The 20,968-nt window shown below is 39.1% G+C and overlaps 1 protein-coding gene across 2 annotated transcripts in view; it reads left to right on the top strand.

The window, feature by feature from the left end:
* Positions 1–20,968, top strand: part of Pak5 (p21 (RAC1) activated kinase 5) — a 321,615-nt gene extending 300,647 nt beyond the window's left edge. For both annotated transcript variants that reach the window (XM_004840815.4, XM_021255058.2), the window contains 3 exons: positions 15,007–15,132; positions 16,821–16,955; positions 19,068–20,968. In XM_004840815.4, the coding sequence (XP_004840872.2) occupies positions 15,007–15,132; positions 16,821–16,955; positions 19,068–19,223 (417 nt within the window). In that variant the 3' untranslated portion in view covers positions 19,224–20,968. The remainder of the gene's footprint in view (positions 1–15,006; positions 15,133–16,820; positions 16,956–19,067) is intronic.

Genomic DNA, 20,968 nt, shown 5'->3' on the forward strand with positions numbered 1-20,968 from the left:
ATGGCCTTAGCATGAATGAAGTCAGCCATCCTTTGCTGTCCCTGTCCTTTATAATCCAGCAACTCCAGCCATAGAAAATACTTATGTCACATCAGAATTGCCCAGGAATGATCAGACGGCAGCAGGAAGAAACTGGCCAAGCACTTTGGCTTTTTCATTTTTTTCTAAAATGATTGTAAAGTTTATTGTGGGAAATGTAGTAAATTCAGAAAAGTGTAGACAATAAAGTAAAGATCATTTGTAATCCTGTTACCTATTTCCCCATTTTTCATGTACCATTTATACATAATTTGCAAATTTGAGATTATAATTAGTGGCAGTTTCAGTCCCACTTTTTGCATTACTGTGGCAAAAGTTTTCTTGTGGAGGGGTGTGAGAGTGTGCATCAATTAGATTTTGCTACATAAAAAACCACTCATCAATCAGTGAAGTTAAACAACCACCACTTATTTGCTCACAAATCTATGGATCAGCATCTTGGGCTGACAGCAACTGGGACAACTGGTCTCTGATGCATGAGGCACCAGCTGAGCGTTCTTGCATTTGTGACCAACCTACAGTTGATGTTGCACTCCCTTGCCTGGAAGTGGACTGGCTTTCAGCAGGGCCAGCAACATAACTTGGCCAAGTGTCACTCATCTCTCAGTAGAGTAGCCCTGGCTTAGTCACATGGTGCTGGTGGCAAAGTTTCCAAGAGTAGCAAGAGAGGCAAGCCCCAGTATATATGCACAACCCTTTTGACCCCTCTGTTTATGTCATCTTTGTTAAAGTAAGTCATACCAGATGACCAACCCCAGATTCCAAGGGTGGGGAACAGACTCCACCTCTTCAGAGAAAAGGCAGTCACATTGCAAAGAGATATAGATAAAGAGGAGAAGAATTTGTGACCACTTTTGTATCATCATCCATAGAGCAAGTGATGTCTGGGAAAGGCCAGGAATCCTCCCAGACCTGACTCAGAAAGCTCCTAGGTGAAGCTGCCCAGCCTCAGAATACAGTTTGCACAGAACTGACCCCAGAATCAGCTCCAAGGACTGATACTTTCAGAAAAAAACCAAAAAAAACCCAAACAAGACAATTTCTGCCCAAGCTTTCTTTCCTTTGTGCCTTGAAATTGATGGTTCATGCTTCCTTGCTAGAAGTACATATCTGATGTCAAAATCAGACAGAGGACTAAAACAATACGTCAAGTCACTTAAAAATCTTCCCTCCCCTCATTATGCAAGATTACAAAATCATTCCATTGTCATTCTCAAGGACAGAACATTTGTCTCAAACATCTCCTCCCTGTCTGTGCATTTGGTAGAGAGCTTACAAGCACAGATACATTGTTAGGGCCTTCAGTTCTAGTGGTTTGTTCACACATTTGTCCCACAAGTATCTGGAATGTCTAGTGAATGTCTGCTATGTGCTAGGGACAGTTATAGAACCTAAGGATAAATATAGCAAAATCACTTCTTTGATTAAATTTTGGAGATGGGAGTATGATAATAAACAAATAAAGAAGCAGATAAATAATCACCAGGCAAGTGGTAGTTATGTGTTAGGGTTTGTGTATTTAATTTAAGCAGAGTAGGAAGGGTGGAGTGTGACAAGGATGGAGCTCAAGTACACGGGAAAATCAGAGAACAGCCCTCTGATGTGGTGTCATTACAGCAGAAGCTTGGAAGGGATTGGGGCCTGTGGCTGTGTCAGACAAGAATGTTCCAGAAAGAGGGCACAAACAGCATGTTGAGTAGATCTTTGTCTCTTGGCTGTGTTATGCAAGGTTTACTGCATTCACATGTCAGAATAGTACACCATATCTATTCCAATGGCATTCTTCAGTTTCTGCAGAGAAAGGAAACTTTTTTTTTATAAAGGGTATATATAGAATGCACCTACTCCAGGGCAGGCTATTTAGTTCAGTGGTGCCGCACCTACCTGGCAAGTGCAAGGTCCTGGGTTTGATCCCTGGTACCAAAAAAAAAAAAATAATGCCTACTCCAGAAAAGGCTAAAAGTATATTTTTATACTGCTTTATTTATTAGAGCATAGCAGTATATAGTGGAGAGGACTTGTCATTTATCTGTTACTGTTATAACGAAGCCTCTTAACATGCGGGGTCTTAAATCAAGGGTCATTTTAGCATTACCTTTGAGGGTTGCTTAGGCTGAGAGGCTGACTTGTGGAGAGATGACACCTAGGGGTGAGTCACCCACAAGTCTTCATCACCCACAAGTCTTCATCACCCACATGTGACTAGAAGGTCACCTGGAGATATCAGACAGAAAACCTGCAGCGGGGCCTCCCCATGAAGCTTGAGCTTCTTCATGGCATGGTGGCTGGGTTCTAAGAAAACAGAGTGCAAATACACAGCATTTTTATGACCTAGCCCTGAGATTAACTAGGTCACTTCACCACAGTCAACAAGTCTTCCAGATTCAGTGGGAGGAAGTAAAGAATCCTTTAGTGGAAGGAGAATTAAGCATAGTAGAAGAAGAGCTCATGGGATAGGCAATACTATTATTATTAGCATTCCACATAGAAAGTACTGGGTTCTTTTCCTGTTGAGAGGTGTTCAGCATCATTAACTTTAGAGAAATAGAGATTAAAACTAAAATGAGATATTATTACATACATGTAAGAATGGCTAAAATGAAAAACAGTCATAACACAACTCACTGCTGGTGGGAATGTAACTATCTGGAAGATAGTTTGGTTATTCCTTTCAAAAGTAAGACATCACTGCAAAACAAAAAGTTAAGAAAACGACAGTGAATTTCTCAAGCTTAAATGAAAAAAAATTCTTTCTGGTTTCTTCAAAGATGAGTAAGGAACTTATTTTATATCAACTGAGAGATCAAGCAAGAGATATCATAAAGACTACTTGCACTTAGCTACATCCTGAACACTTTCTCTCTCCCTCTCCCTTTCCTTCTCCCTCCCCGCCCCTATAAATTCATTGCTACACTTAAAACTTAAGCAAGTTCACTCAAAGTTTCTGTCTATTTTCTTGAACAATCACAGGGTCCAGCAACACTGTGCCTGAATTCACATGGCAGTCATGGACCTGCTGTGAAGGTCACCTCACACCACATAGCAGATGCTGTTGGGGCCACCCAGATTTTCTTGGCACATCTTACTTCAGGATAACTGACTCTACCTCTCAATGCCACCACTTGCACCTCTGCTTGAGGACTTGCTTTGGCCACTGGAGTGTACTTTAGAGGTGCAAGGCAAGGTCAGATTTCTGGAGAATGAATGTTCAGCCATCCCAGAAGCAACCCTAAAACATGTGTTCAGTGTTCGTGTATAAATACCCCAGCTCCCTCTCTCTTACATGGAGAAGAATGGATTTTAGCACTTGTTCTGCAGGTCCCCAGACCTCAATGGGGATTGAGCTCTAGGGGCCCACAGGGTCTATTGGTTGGTCACGAATCCCTGATTGGCTGCTGTCCTCCCTTGTCATACTCACTCATTTCATGATAGTATTCCTTGCACCCCCTTCCCCAATAAATGGCTTGCACTGAATCCTTGCCTTGGGATACACTTCTAGGGCACACAACTAACATAGTACTTAGGACACATGGAATGTGTTTGTACCCAGTCTCCTGAAGCAGGAATAAAGGATAGGAAAATGTCCAGAGACCATTGAGGAGAGCCTTATAGCCAACAGCTCCCTCTTTACTGAGTCCCTGATGGTTACTTGGAAGCCAGTGTCTCTTCACTGGAGAATGTGTCCCTCATATTCCTTTGTCCCCACCAGGCCATTTAATTGATTTAATATTAGTATTGCTCCCATCATCATTTTAATTTTTTAAATTTTTTAGTATATGTTTGCAGTACGTGATTGCATTCATCGTGGGGAGTTGGTACATGTACATAATACAACTTAATTCTTTTTACTTCACCTTCTCCTCCCTTTCCTTCCCTCTCCCTCCATCTCATAGTTCAAACCCATCATCATTTTAGCTTTTCTGCCTCTTGCATAACTAGAATTTCACAATTAGAAGATGATCTGAAGATTATCTCCCAAAAGCTGTTTTTAAATAGAGACTCAGCCATGTGAAATAACTTGCTAAAATCCATCTGCTCCCACAGTCTCTTGAATATACCCAGATCTCCATCAGTGCTCTCTTCCTGCTGTTCCACAGAGAGAACATATCCCAGTACAGAAAACACAGCAACGGACCCAGATTTTAGTTCCCCTTTAACGCTGCTGTGCATCCTTGAGCATGTTTTTCCCATGTTGTTCCCTCCACATTTGCATGGAGGGGCTGGTGGGTGAGGTCTCTACACCATTCGGGATTAGCTTTTCTGATGCCCTCCCTCTGCTTTTGGAGTTGGCACCTGACGAAGTGGTCTGAAGCACAGATGGAGGCAATGTTGTCAGACTGGCCCCTTCTATTCCTGCTTCCAGTCCCTTTGTCCCTGGGCCATTGCTCTCCTTATGCAAAAGTTCTCACACATTAGAGATATCAGAATCCAGTTGGGAGTTTGGCAAAAAACAGATTCCTGGGCCCCACTCTCAGGGATGCTGATGGGTCAGGCTAGGTGGTACCCAGGAACTTGCATTTCTAACAAGTTTTCATATGATGCTCAGGGTACACACAATAAATGCCATCACTGTATAGGAAGCACCCTGGGAACCAGGCAAGAAAGCAGCCATCTATTGTCTTGGCTCCACACCTGAAGCAAACACAGAAGTCTTTAGTTTATGCAATTCATAGAGCATGGTTTTAGAAATTCTATTTTTAAACTTGAAGTTATCTTGTGAATACACTTTCCTTTCCCCATTCCTCCCACTCAACATCCTTTTCTGGAGTCCCTGATTCCTAGCTAGGACACATTAGGGGGTGGAGAGATCTTGGGTTTAAATAGCAGCTTTAGCTGAGCTCCAAACTCTAGTTCCTTCTCTGGTTCTTGTGTGCTGAGGCACATCTTCTCCTTCTATGGAGTAGACAATATACTAGCTGCACTTCTCTCAACCCAATTGCATTAGTGAGACAGGGTGGCTTCCCAAGCAACCAATTTATACAATCTATCTAAAATAAGGTTCAGCTTAGAGTCTGTGTGATTTGCTCTAAGATCTGCCTACAGTGCTCTATTATATTCATTACTTGAGTTCTGATTATCTACTTGCAGGTTTATTTGGACAAATGTTGTGTGCAATTATGCTCTTTTAGAAAATTGTCTCTTTTATGTACTTGGATGACTAAAAAATCATGCAAAAACATTTATACTCCTACGACAGAAGAACAGACCTAACTTCTAAGTGTCTAGTTTCAATTTCTTATCTTACATTTTGTCAAGGAGATAATTATTACTATGCTAGATTTTGAGAGGGTTTTTTTTAATGTCAGCAAGGAGAAAGTCATACTAGAGATGCTCAAATTAAAAATTGCCAATACTAAAATGCAGGTATGTTCACTCCCTTGCTCATTCAGATTTCTTAAATTTATAGGCAAATAAAATTTATCAGTATGAATGCTGTCCCTCTCCCATTGTGTAATAGTGTTGCTAATTTACTCACAGCTTAACTTTGGAAATACACACACACACACACACACACACATTATAGTTTCCTGAAACCAACCCAGACTTCTTCACAAAGCTCTACTGGCTAGATTCTTTTTAAACTTCTTTATTTTAATTCAATCCATCAAATGCAGGCTGTTTGAATAATTTAAGCATTATCTATAAAAGTTCAACTGCATTATTTTAAGGTGATAGCTGTAAAACTCAGTCTTTCAAATTTAGCTAGCAACTCCCTCCTCTTTCCTCCCAACCTTGCTGTGGTCTCTTAGAGGAGGACAGGAAAGTGTGGCACGTGGGACTTCAGGGTGGAGCAGATACACCCCTCTTGCAGTTTCTCTCTGATCCTGCCTTGGGCTATGGACTCTCCTGCTAGCTTCTCCGTCCAAGGCTGAGCTATTCAGGAGGGCACCTCTGCGGTATTTTACAGATCTGGTCTCTTGCCTAAAGCATTCAAAACTGTCCTCTTGGCTAATTTCACATCTCACCCATGGGCTTGTGCCAGGTACATCCTCATTCCCTTGTGAAATTTGGAGGAATGTCTGGATCCCCTGCACATCACACACAAACCAACAGCCCTGCCTCCAGCCACTTCCACCCACATTTTTGTGCTCTCACTCCTTGGAGGACACGTTAGGCAGGGACAAAGCTGATGTTCAGTTGGCCTTCATGCATATCTCAACAATTATTGTTTAAATATTGTAATACTGGGGCTGGAGATTTAGCTCAGTGGTTCCACCTTCTGCTCCGCAAGCACAAAGACCAGAGTTCGATCCCCGGTACCAAAAAAAAAAAATTGTAATATTTTCACTTTGGTTGGTTACTAACCACTGTGTCAAGTCCTTAGAGTACCCTGTGCCTCCTTCCTTCATTAAAAAATGGTCCTTACCAGAGCACCCCTGGGACTCTGTTTAACTCTATCTAGATTCTGATTGATCTAAGTTAATCTGCTTGTTAAATATTTTGAATATTACCCCTGATCACAGACATATATGGACCTTCTCCTCTCCTCTATTTATGTGAGCACAACATGTACTACAGGTATTTCTGAAGTCCACCACTATCTATCTACTCAAGGTAGGAGGAATTTAGATATAATAAAGAACATGGGATCTCACATAATCAATATCACATCTCTCTTTCACATTCTGCAAATAATCCCAGGCTAAAAGAGATGGACTGTAGGATTTTCATGTCCCTCCACAATAGATTTCTCTTATAACAGTGTAGTAAGAATTATGGGCTATCATTGCCACTGGTCCTTCTTCACACCACATGGAAATTTTTATAATTTAAGTCTGCTGGAATTGATTCTTGATTTATCAGTGCAATTGAGAAAATCATCTTCCTCCAGAGCATCTTTCTGTGGTAAATAATCCAGTGTCCCCCTACTCCAAACCATAAACCTACATTGATAATTTCCAAAATTGTATATCCATTTCATCTATATTCCAAATTTGAGTCTATAAATCATCTTCAGCCTGTCAGTGATGGTTTCAGAAAGAGCACCAATGTGTCTTCTATAATATGATCTACTGTTATGTATGTGTCTCGATATAAAATAAAGCCAATCTAATGGCAAGTGCTTTGTGGACATATACTGTTTGGATAGCTTGTAAAGCTCCATAATCAAAAATCAACTGTGCCCCTGAGCAATGTCATTTCTAGCCAAAGGAACACAATCATCACCAGGAAACCCTTTCAAGATTGAGTACATACTAAATTCTCTTTATCTGGAGGGGAGAAAGCTCAATATGGGCTCCTGAGAAAAAATTCCAGAGGAAGTAAGACATGCATAAGATTCTGAGGTGTACTTGAGGATTTCAAGAAGAAATAAATAAACAAACACAACTCAGAGAGTTGAGAACAGACTATCGGTTGACTAGCTCTTTCTGGCTTGCATGGAACTTTACAGGATTTAGTACTGGAAATCCCACATTCAAGGAACCTCTTTGGTCCCTAGATAATATCAATATGTGTGGAAATGAATGATATTAAATATGTGGAAAGGCACCAAATTAAGGTGGGTCTTGAAGGCCGTACAAATGGATCTCCCTGTGTTCAAGCCAGCGGTAGAAAGATGGGGCTCAACAAAAATACCAAGAAGACTTTTGTCATGACGCTGAAGTGAAGAGATGAAACCTTACACAAACAAGTGCCCTTCAGTCTTAATTTACATGATCACAAAATGCTCCTTCCTCTCCTTTTTCTTACAACTGTAGTGTGTATGTTGCAAGATGAAATGTACACACTGATAGTCTGTGGACAGTGAGGACTCTGATTTCAGTAGGGCCAGTAGGGCTGGAGTGGGGCCTGAGATTCTGAAAGTCAGATGAGCTGCCAGGGGATAGTGCTGCTGCAACTTCTGCTGATTCTTAAAGTAACAGGACACCTTCTATCCCATTGGGAAGCCCCAGTCATCAGTTACTCTCACCTCATCTATCTTTAACTTCTACCATTCCACTATCTCCCTTCTTTCACCTGGCGACTTAGCCTTTCTGTTCAGAACGGTAGTTAAATACCTAAATCTTGGCTGTTCTACTCATTAAGCTCTGACTCCTTTGCAAGTGGTTTAACAGCTTTGTGCCTTGGCTTCCTTATCTATGAAATGGGGATTATAACATTTCCTACCTCATTAGTTTCCTGTTAGCAGTTAAATGGGATGCATATGTAAAGTGCTTAGCAGGCATGCAGTAAGACTTAAGTGAGGTTTGTCTAGGGTATATTAGGGGTACACTAAAGAACATACTAGGATTACATAACAAACTACCACAAACTGAGTGGATTTGTATGATCTTTTAATGAAATTTATTCTCTCAGTTCAGGAGGTTGGAAGTTAAAAATCAAGATGATGGCAGGGTTGGTCATTTCTGGAAGCTTTGAGATAGACTCTGTTACATTCCTTTCTCCTAGTTTCTGGAAGTTATCAGCAATCCTTGGTGTTCCTTAGCTTGCGAATAAAACACTCCAATCCCTGCCTCTTCTGCACATGATCTTCTCTGTGTGTCTGCATGCCCCCTCTTTTTCTTTTAATTACACCAGTCATTTCAGCATCTTCCCTAATCCAGAATGACCTTACCTTAACAAATTAGAGTTGTGCATCCCAACATGATGGGGATACATGCTGAGAAAGGCATCCTTAGGCAATTTCTTCATTGTGCAAATATCATAGACTCTACTCACACAAGCTGGGATGCCTACGATGTTACTAGGTAATGAGTGTAATTTTGTAAGACTACCATTCCATATCCAGTCTACTATTGAATAAAATGTCTTTATCCAGCATATGACTGTGCATATCTGCAAAATATTCCACATTTCTGAATAAAGTCACATGCTACAGTTCAGATGGTTATGAATTTTGAGAGCCCTACCCAACCCACTGTATAGAGTAATAATTATTTTCATTATTATTCTTTTGCCATATTTGTAGCTACATGATTTATTCTTTATCTGTACTACAATACTTATAATTTCATGAAAAGTAGTGTTTCGTAGCTGAGAACCATCCCCATGTTGGCACTCCCAAATCATTCTCCAGTGCTCCTCCTCTGCCTTCTTAATGTGGTTCTCTTTCATCTCCAGAAATAGTTTGATTTCAGTTGCCTCAGCTCCGCTGAGTTTCATTTTTAGTCATCTTCTTTTCCCATACTATGGCTCTACAAGAGTGATTGACCACCACCCACATTCCAAGGCTCCTTGAAACCAGGACCCATGGTAGTGTTTCCCAGTGGTGTATAAGTGATAGGAGTTGGAGGTACACGAGTGTATGCACTTGTCAAAACTCATCACATGGTAAACCTAATTTATGTGCAGTTCACTTCTCATAAATAAAAACAAATATTGAACTCTAGCTAATGCTAAATTAAGAGTTAAGTGTACTGATAATGGCAATTTAACTTAACATGCATCAAAAATAAGATGGATGCACATATAAAAATAAAACAATTATTTAAAAAGAAGAAAGATAGGAGTTTGGATCTTGGTTCTGCCAGGCCTAGGCTGGCAAGAGAGTGTCTATCAGGCTGCCTGGCACAGAGTGGTTACTGGGGTAAATATTAGCTGAATGAAAAATACAAATGGAAGTCAGAGAGTAGTAGTTCTTGGACTTACAACATAAGGACTTGTTCTCTATAATAGCAACGAACTATTGAGTTTACTTTAAGAATTCCAGTATTTGGCCACCATCCCAAGCTCCTAGGGCAGAGAAGCTGAGCTGGTCCCAGCACCCAGAAGGAAGCTCCCCTGCCACCATCCCAAGCTCCTAGGGCAGAGAAGATGAGCCACGCAGGCACCAGAAGCAACCCCGCCCTCATGGAAATGAGAAGACACATAAACAAGCCTCAAAAACAGACTTCTGGATCACCTACAGCAACTGCAAAGAGAAATGAGATGGAACAATCTGATACTCAACTACCTGGACTCTCTGAACTGACAGCGAAAGAGGATCTGGGAAAAATGAAATCAGAAATAATTACTCAGGTAACAGTAAAGATTTTGCTCATGGTACAAGACATGATTAATAAATCTAGAGAGGACACAGATTAAAAAAAATAGAGGATCTGAGGAACATGATGGAATCCCAACATAGGAAACAAATGGAATCCCTAAAACAGATGCAAACAGATTTGCGCGAGATTAAAAACGCCATCGAAAGTCTGCGTAGCAGAATGAACCAATGTGAGGGTAGAATTTCAGATACAGAAGAAAAGATTGCAATTAGTGACCAGGAAAAGAAAAATTACTATAAAATTGTAAAGGAACACGAGAAATCAATCCAGCAGCTGCTAGACAATGCAAAGAAGAATAACATAAGACTGATTGGAGTCAATGAAGAAACAGGAGAGAGTGCAGATGACATAAAAAAACTCTTCACAGAAGTGATGGCAGAAAACTTCCCAAGGAGGGGAAAAGAACTTGACATACAGATAAGTGAGGCATATAGGACTCCAGCTAGCCTTGATCAAACAAAATCTACACATAGGCATATAATAGTTAGGATTCCAGAAATCCAACAGAAGAACAAAATTCTACAAGCAGTGAGAGAAAAGAAACAAATCACATACAAAGGATAGCCCATCAGAATCACATAAGACTTCTCAATGCAAAACCCTCAAGGCAAGAAGAGCTTGGAATGATGTATTTCAAGCCCTAAAGGAAAACGGCCTCCAACCCAGATTGATGTACCCTGCAAAACTGTTTTTCAAACTTGATGGAGAAGTAAGATACTTTCATGATAAAGAGCACCTCAGGAACTTCATGAACATCAAACTGGAACTCCAAAAAATTTTAGACAATACCCTAGGAAAAGACAATGAGGATCACAACCCCAGGAAACCCAGCAGAATGAATCCCTTGGGAGTAACAAATTAAATGCAAAGGGGGAGAATCCAACAACAAAAAAAGTCATGACAAGGCTTTTAAACCTTTTAATTTCATCTCCCTAATGAGTGTATAATTCAATCTTGTTATTGTACTGATTAGTATTTTTCTGATTCTAGAGTTGCACACCATTCCTTGTGCTGTACTGGCTATTTATCATCTTATGTCTACTTTTTAATTGGGTTGTCTATTAATGAGCTCTAAGAATTCTTTATGTTTTCTAGTCATAGGTTATATGCATTGTAAATATGGTCTGTTTAAGGACTACTTTTCATTTTAATGATGTCATTTAAAGTTCTAAATTTTGATGGAATCTCATTTATCAATTTTTTTCTTTTATACATCATGTCATTTGTATACTAGGTAGTCCTTGCCTACCCTGAATTCATAAACATTTTCCCTTATAATTTCTTCTTAAGGTTTTATACTTTTAGGCTTTCATATTTAGGTTCATAGATCCCTTCAAGTTATTTTCATGTATGGAAATAAAGGGTTGAGGTTAATTTTTTATATACGGATACCAGGTGTTCTAGTGCCGTTTGCTGAAAACACTATCTCTTCCTCAGCTCTTGAATTGAGTTTATATTCTATAAAATTTTAATGTTAAATAATCTTTCAAAACTCAGTGAACCATATATATGTGTTTCTATTTCTAGATTCTCTGTTTTATTCCAATGATCTATATGTCTTTCCTTACACCAACACTCCCTTGATTACTGCAGCTTTAGAAGAAGTCTTAAAATTAGGTACTAAAGGTCTTCCAAAACTGTTTTTTTTTAAAACTTTTCTAGGTCCTTTGTACTCCTGCATAACTTTTAAATTTCAATATCCAATTCTTCATTTATAGCAAGTATACACAGACCTGAATTTTTATATATACCTTGTGTTTTCTAATCCTGCTAAATTCAAATACAAGTTCTAGGGGCTCCTAGAGATTTCTTAGTATTTTCTCTGTAGATGATCATTTCATCTACATATAAACATTTTGCTTCTACCTTGCCAATACTGTCCTAATTGTGTCATTTTGTTGCCAGACTATTTTGGTGGGGCCTAGGTTTCAAAGTTTAATGGACAGATAAAGAGTAAGCATATCTGCCCTTGTTCCCCACCTTAAGCAGAAAGCATTGTATCTTCTCCATTCATATAAGGCATTCTCGCTGGAAGTATGGAGTACATGTCTTTAATCAGTTGAGAAGGTTCTGTTTTACTTCTAGTCTCCTGATAGCTTTTACCATGAACAGCTGTAGAATTTAGTCCAATACTTTTTCTCCAACTAGTGACAGGATCATATGGCTTTTTCCTTTCCTCTGTTAAAATGATGACTCTTGGGGGTGGATCTTCCAATGCTGAACCAACACTGCCATCCCTATAACAAAACCACTTTCTACATCCTGCCAGATCTGACTTCTAATAGTTTGTGTTGTTAAACAAATTTTTATCTATGTTCATACATTTTTCTTCTAATATCTTTATCGAGTTTTAAGATTAGCACAATGTTGAGTTTGTAAAATGAGGAGAGAAGTTATCCTTCTTTTTTCTGATTTAACTCTTTGATATAATTTATCAGTTAAAATGTATATGAGCCTGCTATTGTCATATAGGTAGGTTTTCAAGCTAGAAATATACTTTCTTTAATAGGTGCTATTCAAATTTTGTATTTCCTCCAGAGTTAGTTTCATTAATTTGTCTTCCAAGGTACTTCTTAGAAGTTGTCAAATTTATTTCAAAACAGATTTTTGAAATATGCTTTCTATATCCTTTTAAATTCTGTAAAATCTGTGGTAATGTCTCCTAGATCTTGATATTGTAATTTAAAAAATGTATAATTGATATTGTGTAACAGGAAGAAAAGGTCTAAAGGTGCAGGGGAAGTGGGAGGGGTAGGGGAAAGAAAAAAGGGAAAAGAAAAAATATGAGAAAAGGAAAAAAATGAAAACAAAGTCTTTTCAAATAGGCAAGGGTGGAGGGCATGAAGGGAGGGCAGGGGAAGGGGAAAGTAAAAGAACCAAGATACTCATGTAATGGTACAAGATCCCAGTGATGTTTGTAACTGTATTTTATACCTAAAATGTACCAATAAACTTAGTGGGAAAAAAATAAAATAAGTAAAATAAAAAGAAGATGGATAGATAGATAGGTGTGTGGTTAAGCCCATATACTAAAAATTAACAATTATACAATCTACATGGTGGGTATAGGAAGTTTCTTTATACAGTTTTTTCATCTTTGCTATGTTTCTGAAAAATGTCATACTAACGAGTGAGGAGATCTTGTCTCCAGTCCAGCCCACTTTGCTGAATCATGATCACAAATAGTAATATATCTCATCTTCATTCTCAGAGACCTCTTTCAATTCTTATGATTGAGGCTCATCCACCATTCAACAAACTTGATTTTGAAGACCTATTAGAGATCAAGTATATTATGCATCCAAAAACTACAAAGATAGATTTTTTAAAACTCTGACCAAGAAGATTTTGGGTTAGGTAGGAGAAAGAATTAAGGATGATTCTCATGAATTCAGTTTAATGGCTGGGTTGATGTTGGTGCCATTAACTAGAGCAGGAAAGATAGGTGAGGTGTTAGATTTAGGAACAGAGAGAGGGATCTCAAGTTTGATTGAAAGCACCTGTGGTCATCCACTAGTTAGAAATTCAGTTGTGTTTTATTTTATCACAGTGTATTGTGTTGTTTTATGGTGCTGGGGATCGAACCAAGTTCTTGTGCATGCCAGGCAAGCCCTGTCATACTGAGCTAAACACTCAGCTCAAAATCAATCATAGGAGGAAAAGTAGCTAGAGTAGGTAAAAAGAGAAAAAAATGAATTTTGAAACTAGAGCAGTCGGGAATCTCAATATTGAAGATATGGGCAGCAGAGGAGAGCCAGAAAAAAAGGTTGAGAAAGGAAGTACAGAAAGATATGAAAAGTATCGGAGAGGATTCAAACCTTAGAGACTGCACCTTTGATTTACAGAAAATTTTAACTTCAAATGGTCACACTGAACCATTGTTAAGCAATGCTTGAATCACTGGGTTTTTTTCCATTTAGTTTATTGGTACACTTGAAGTATGCAATACGATGACATTCATCACTGAGAACTTGTACTTTTACATGATGTATCTTGGTTCTTATTTTTTCCCCATTCCCTTGCCCTCCTTCAACCACAAAGGAAAGAAGAGAAAGGAAAAATATTTAAAAAGAAAAAAATGGAAACAAAGTCACTGTTGTTTTTTTTTAATTCTGTCATCACTAACAAGTCTAAGTGGCCTACTGACATCCTCTTCCAGAGGCCACATACTGACTCCTACAGAGGCCCATCTTCCATGATGACAAGCAAGTGCTGACACTCAGTTTCTGTCCCCATGTTTCCGCTTGCGTTGATGCTCACAATGACACCTTTAATTGTCATGGACAAAGGAGCAAAACTAAAAGGAAAAGGGAGGAAACACATAAAGTGATAGCTCAGCATCCTAGATAAATGAAGGTCTTGCAATATTTCAAACACAGAAGAGAAAATGGTTGTTTGAATCATCTCGTGGAACACAGAAATCTAAATGTGGTCAATTCAAAAGAATTTAAAACTGCAGCAATTTGTACAAAATTCACATTGTAAACAGCAATTTACTCACACTGAAGCATCATCTGCTACATTCAGTTAAAGTTGTGGTTTTGAGATTCAGTGAAAATATTATTATATTTGGTTACATTTAATTTGAAGTTTTGCTATTGTTGCTGTTGACCCATAATTTCATAAAAGGTATAAGCAGCAGGAGTGAAGACATCTGAAAATCAACCCAAGTGACCTATGAGAAGTTTTTCCATTAAGATAGATTTGTGCCTTTCCAGTGAAAGGATCTCACAACCTGTTCTCTGATATTTCCGAGGCCTGTTAATGAACTTGAATTTGAAACTGTCTGTATTTCTAAGTCTGTGTATGCACTTCTTCTTCTTTTTTGATGGGGGCACCAGGGATTGAACTCGCGACCTTGTGCTTACGAGGCAGGTGACAGCACCACTGAGCTAAATTCCTGGCCTTATGTGTGTACTTCTAAGCCTGGTGGGCAGTATTTTCAAATTACTCATTGTTGCTTTCTTTTCCTTCTCAGATAAAGTTATCTGACTTTGGTTTCTGTGCTCAAGTGTCCAAAGAGGTGCCAAAGAGGAAATCGCTGGTGGGCACCCCCTACTGGATGGCACCCGAGGTGATTTCTAGGCTGCCTTATGGGACAGAGGTAAGTGGTGACGGCCGTGGTGGAGAGTGGCCGGGCCTGGACAGGCTCAGGATGCAATGACTCCCAGTTGGCTACCACAGATCAGGACGCTGACTTTTGACTCCGTGTTTGATGTTTGTTCACTAACTTGGCACAGAGTAGGTGACAGCAGAAAGAACTCTGACTGCCACTGGGGACATCAGCCCAGTATTCACCCCGTACTTTTATAGTAGCACCGCCATGGTTGCTAAGGTGAGGGGGAGTCATTCCAATTCTCCTCCCACTCTCAGTGGCCACATAAAGCAAAGCAGTGAGACTTCAGGTACAGCTAGAGATGTGCAGATGAACAAGCAGGATTGCAGAGAAAAGACAGAGGATCAGAGAAATTGCCAGAAAACAGAGGTAGTATTGAATGAGCAGTAGTGTGTTCCTGTAGCAAAAATAATCAAATGCTAATATAACATATTCAGCAATATGGCAAAATTTTTCTTTCCCCTAGAAAGGAGAGAATCACTCATAACCTCTCAAAGGGCTGGGCTTAGGGATGTGAAATGTAGGAGCAGAGAATATGGAGGAAAGGCCTCCTAGGGAGGAAACAGTGTGAGTTGACTCTACAAGGCACAATGTGCCACATTAACATAGAGGCCACTGGGGCCTGGGATTTAGCTCAGTGGTTTTGCTGCCTGTTGCGCAAGCACAAGGACCCAAGTTCAATCCCCAGTACCAAAAAAAAACCCAAAAAAACCATAGAGGCCATGAAGCTCATTATGGCTGAGCATAGTATCTCCACATACTATGGTGCAGATGGTGATTTTGGAAGAGGAAAAAGCTGGGAAGATGTGGTGCGGGTCAGTGGGCGAAAGATGTCTCCTAAGTTTGGAAGGACTCTGCTCTTTTCCTTCTTTGGGTGACCTCAGATGAACACTCAGCTTCTTTTTCTTATTGTGGTCCCAGGAGATGAATTCTCAGTGACAGTCACTGCAAGGGGTATAACAGTAGTGCAGCAACCAGATAAGAAGTGTAATGAGGCTATGACAGGAAGTAACTAGCATGGGGATTTATAGCATTGCTGTGGCTTCTCAATGTCCTGCCTTCCCATTTTCTACACAGAAGGAATTACTTGTCATCTCTTCCTTTTCTTTCTCCATTCTCTGAAAATGGTTTATATAAAACAAGGTTTTGTGCATGCTGCTTCAGAACGATTACACATAAGGAGAAAACTTCAAAGTGGGTGAAGAAAGAACTATTTTTAAAAAATCAAATTAGTAAAAGGAATCAGGATATATTCTGCATTGTGCAGTGTAGCTCTTTCCAGTTTGTTATGACTATGTCAAATACATTTTTATGGTTTATATGCATTTTTCTATTTTCACAACAGAAAAGTTTGGTTATTTTTTTCAGCTATGCTGATAGCTAGTTAACTACAAAAGATAACAGGATAAAAGTTAAAGTTCTGCATTTCACAATGTTAAATGATCATTTATACCTAATTAGAGGAAACCTCACTGGAGTGTAATTTAAACAGCAAACAAAGACAATTGGCAAAAACTCAGTAATCCAGTAGCTCATCCTGTATTGTAAATATCGCAAGACTGTAAATATCATATTGATTTATGACTGAATATGAATCTATTAGGTTTCCTTGGATACATCCAACATTTCAGAATATTCTCCCTGTCTGATATAACCAGTGGATATGTGCCTAACAGGTGGATATCTGGTCCCTTGGAATCATGGTGATAGAGATGACTGATGGTGAGCCCCCTTACTTCAATGAGCCTCCCCTCCAGGCAATGAGGAGGATCCGGGACAGTTTACCTCCAAGAGTGAAGGACCTACATAAGGTGAGAAGTGTGTATTGCTACATCCAAAATAGTTACTGGATCTTTCAGCCTCTCTGTGGTTTTAAAGATTGTCATATTGCATCCAGAGAGTAATAGATCTTTGTATAAGGGCACACAGATTTCAGAATTAGTTACCTAGTTTCCAATCTGTTCCTCTCTTCATTCCCTGAACTAGAGACTCAGCCTCTCTGACTTCAGAATTCATTTGAGAAATGAGGTCTGATCAGCTCCTTCCTCAAAGGCTACTTAGAAGAGTGAATCAGCTCAGCACTTAGTCACTGAGTACCCATTACCTCCTGGGGACTTCTGATCACCAGGGATAGTGCAGCACAAAGGCCCCAGATTACCTGACTCTTACAAAGCTTGTATTCTAGCAGAGGAAGCAGATAATAAACTATCAACAAGTGGAGGAACAGAATAATGTCAGAGAGTGCTACCTGCTCTGGAGAAAATAAAATATTGTGACATGGTAGAGGGCTGGAGAGCGCATTGAGATCTAATATAGCTTGGAGAGTGAAGGAAGCTCTTCCTGGGAAAGAACACCTGAGCTGGACCTGAATGGGAAGAAGGTAAAGTCATGCAAAGATCTTTGCAGAAGGAACCTCAAATCCAAGGACCTAAAACCCAGGAAGTAGAAGCTTCATATAGCTGTATCAACATGAGCAAGAAGACAGGGTAGGTGGGCAGGGGCTGGATCATGAAAGAGGTGACAGGAAAGTTAGTGTCATATGTAGAAGGGGCTATGCAGGGTCTTTCCTGTTGTCCAAAATTTCCTCATTAGAACTGAGCTCAGGAAAAAATGATGATAAGTCCAAAAATCACCACTTTCAGAGCTGTCACTAGCCTGCAGGACTTGCTCAGAAAGACCATTTCCATTGGATCCTTTTATAAGTAATGATCCAGCCACACACACACACACCCATATTTGTCAAGACCATAAGCAAGAACATGAGGCTTCCTTTTGGGGAGATTAGTTTGTAATGATAGCATTTCCTCTTTTCTGTCCTGCATCTTAGGGAAAAGCCTCAGTTGAATTATTCATGTAGGTTGAGTGGATCTGCAAAAAACAAAAAAGAAAACTACTTAAACTGAGTAGGAGATTGAAACATTTACTGTGTTGAATTAAGTTTAAATAATAAAAAGGGACTAAAATTTATTGTATGAAAATAGTTCCATACCCAATAGAAATGAATACTAATGCTCTTCAAAGCCATATAGAAGGCATCCTTAATCCTAATGGTGAAACCTAGAAAGCACTCCATGTTGTTTTCCAAATGGATAAATAATGTGTGGTATAATGCTACATAGCAAGGATAAGGAGGAAACTTTTATCACACACAGCAGGACTGAATCACAGAGACACCATGTCAAGGGAAAGCAGCCAGACAAGGAAGAGTTCACAGCAGATGACTGAATTTTTACAAATTAAAAGAGCAAGCAAAACTGATTTATGCTATCAGAAGTCAGGGGAGTGACGACCTTCTGCAAAGGGATGGGTATTGTCAGGAAGGGGACCCAAGGTGGCCTCCAAGAGTGATAGAAATATTCTAGATCTTGACAGAGATGGAAAGTAAATATATGTAAGTAAAGATCTACTGATCCATTCACTTTAATATGTATGCACATGAACATAGTTAAGATAGATGTCAACAAATAATTTATAAGAAATTAAAGGGAAAATGCTATATGTCAAATATCCTTACAAAAGCTTGTTTCCCCTCAAGAAAGGGGAACCAAAGAACCTAGATGGTAGCAGTTGCTTAAAGAAATGAAACTGTTCCGTGTTTTTCTATTTTACTTCATTACATGTGTAATGGGTACCTTTTTGTACCCATCACTTCATAATAGGTGCCCTTACCACTGTTATTACCATTACTATTTTATTTGTTAAATAAATTTTGATTCTTGGTTGCACCATCATTTACCCCTGTTATTTAACACTTGAAGAAGGTAAGAAGAACATCACATGTTAATAAAGCTACTTCCTTAATTTTGCTTCCCCAACATCTTTCTCCTTAAGGTGACTTTCTAGAAGTTGTCCATAGAAAAGCACTGTGGGGACTGGGTTAAGTTTTTGTGTTGATCCTTAGGATGGTATCTGTGTTTTCACAGGTTTCTTCAGTGCTCCGGGGATTCCTAGACCTGATGTTGGTAAGGGAGCCCTCTCAAAGAGCCACTGCCCAGGAACTCCTTGGACATCCATTCTTAAAACTAGCAGGTCCGCCATCTTGCATCGTTCCCCTCATGAGACAATACAGACACCACTGAACAGAGGATTTGTATAGGTGACAAAGCTAGGTCAAGGCATGAAAATAATTCAGGAGAACATGAGGAAAACCACAGAACATGCAAAAGGCCTGTGCATTCTAGACCAGCTGATTGGTGGGACAGTGTGATGACCAGCAGGGTTTGACAGACCAGGGCATCTTCTTGTGTCTTAATAGGCATCTCTCCACTGACGGCTGGCATGGTCATTTGGAGCATGGCTTTAATAAGTCATTATTATATTTTTCAGCCCTTCATCCAGCAAATCAGAAGGACTCAGTACAAACTCCGTTATGATATATCCTAGCCACATGCAGGGTACCGCATAGGATTTTCTATATTGAAAGAATACTTTTCTGACAAAAAAAGAGAGAAAGGAAAACAAAAAGCACTTTTTTCTTAATGGTAGCAGTGTAATGTATTTTGCAATGAATTTGTAATTTTTCTGTACAATAGTTTTGATAATTTATAGTACTTTGATGTCACGTAGCCATTGTATCAGTTGAAGTAATACTTGTTTACTAGCAGGAGTTTGAACAAAGCTTTTCCTACTTTTTTATCCCTTTCAGAAAACCAACAATTCTTTAGGAACTTTGAATACTGAATGATTCTCAATCACCGTCAGCTTTAGTAGAATATCTTTCTTATCTTAATAAGTGTCTTATGTGCTGGAAGAATTAAGAGTGATGGTGATGGTGTGCACATTTCATTTATCCAACCAAAACCAATGAAACAAAATTTGAGCCACAATATGCCACCAACTATTTCTTGGGATAAAGCTAAATATTTTGAAAAATCGTATTTTCCTTCAAGGCTTCTAATAGAAAATCACTTTTTGCACACTGGGATGTTACTCTTTGTGCCCACCCCAGAATGGGCATGACAACCCTTTGTGGCCAAATTTCCCTCCCAGGGAACAATTTTCAGTGCTAGGATCATTGGACCCAGTTCCCAAAATTGAATGTTTCATTGAGACCTTGGGGATTCCAAGCTCACCAAGAGAGAGAAGAGTGAACAAGGCAAGATGTTTGGTTCTGTTTGTCACTGTTTTTAAAACTCTGTGTGCTAGCACACCAAACTCTTGTCTGTATTTACCTTCATACCACAGTACTATGTATCGTGCTGGAAGTCTGAATTGACGCTAGAGGATGAATTAGCAAGGGATTTTTTTCTCCAGGTATGATCTGATTTCAGTTGTGACCATGTTATAATGTGTTTCTGACATAAGAGAGTTGTGCTGTTGTCTAGATCTTCTTGAATGTTGATAAAATGAATGACTACTACAATACATTTTGTGTTGCTTGTTGGATGAATTTGCATGTTAACTGTAGGTCAATATAGGTTTGCCTTTAAATCTCTGGAGGAGCTACATAGTCATCATTAGTTTTATTAATTATGCATCAGACAAAAGCCATTTGTTACCAAACTGGAAAACCAGAGGCTTTTCTTAATAACTTCACATACTGTAACAAGTATGAATTTAAATTTGTGAAAATTCTCTGGTTGCTCTAAGCATAATTAAGAATGTTTGTAATTAATAGGTTGCTAATTATTTATTACAGTTAAAAGGATAAAAGGCATAAAATGACCTTTGACTGATTAGATTTTCAGTTTTCTGCCAAAACTGGAAATGCCTCACCATAAATAAGATCTACAGTTTTGCTTCATAAAACACAGCAAACCAATGATTTATGTAAAATCTGAAAGTATTAATATAAATATGTGAGAATAAAAGCAATCTAAATCCA

The sequence above is a fragment of the Heterocephalus glaber genome, unplaced genomic scaffold, assembly GCF_053883595.1.
Source record: "Heterocephalus glaber isolate CG9 unplaced genomic scaffold, H.glaber_assembly_v1.0 deba00001532, whole genome shotgun sequence".
Taxonomy (NCBI): Eukaryota; Metazoa; Chordata; class Mammalia; order Rodentia; family Bathyergidae; genus Heterocephalus; species Heterocephalus glaber.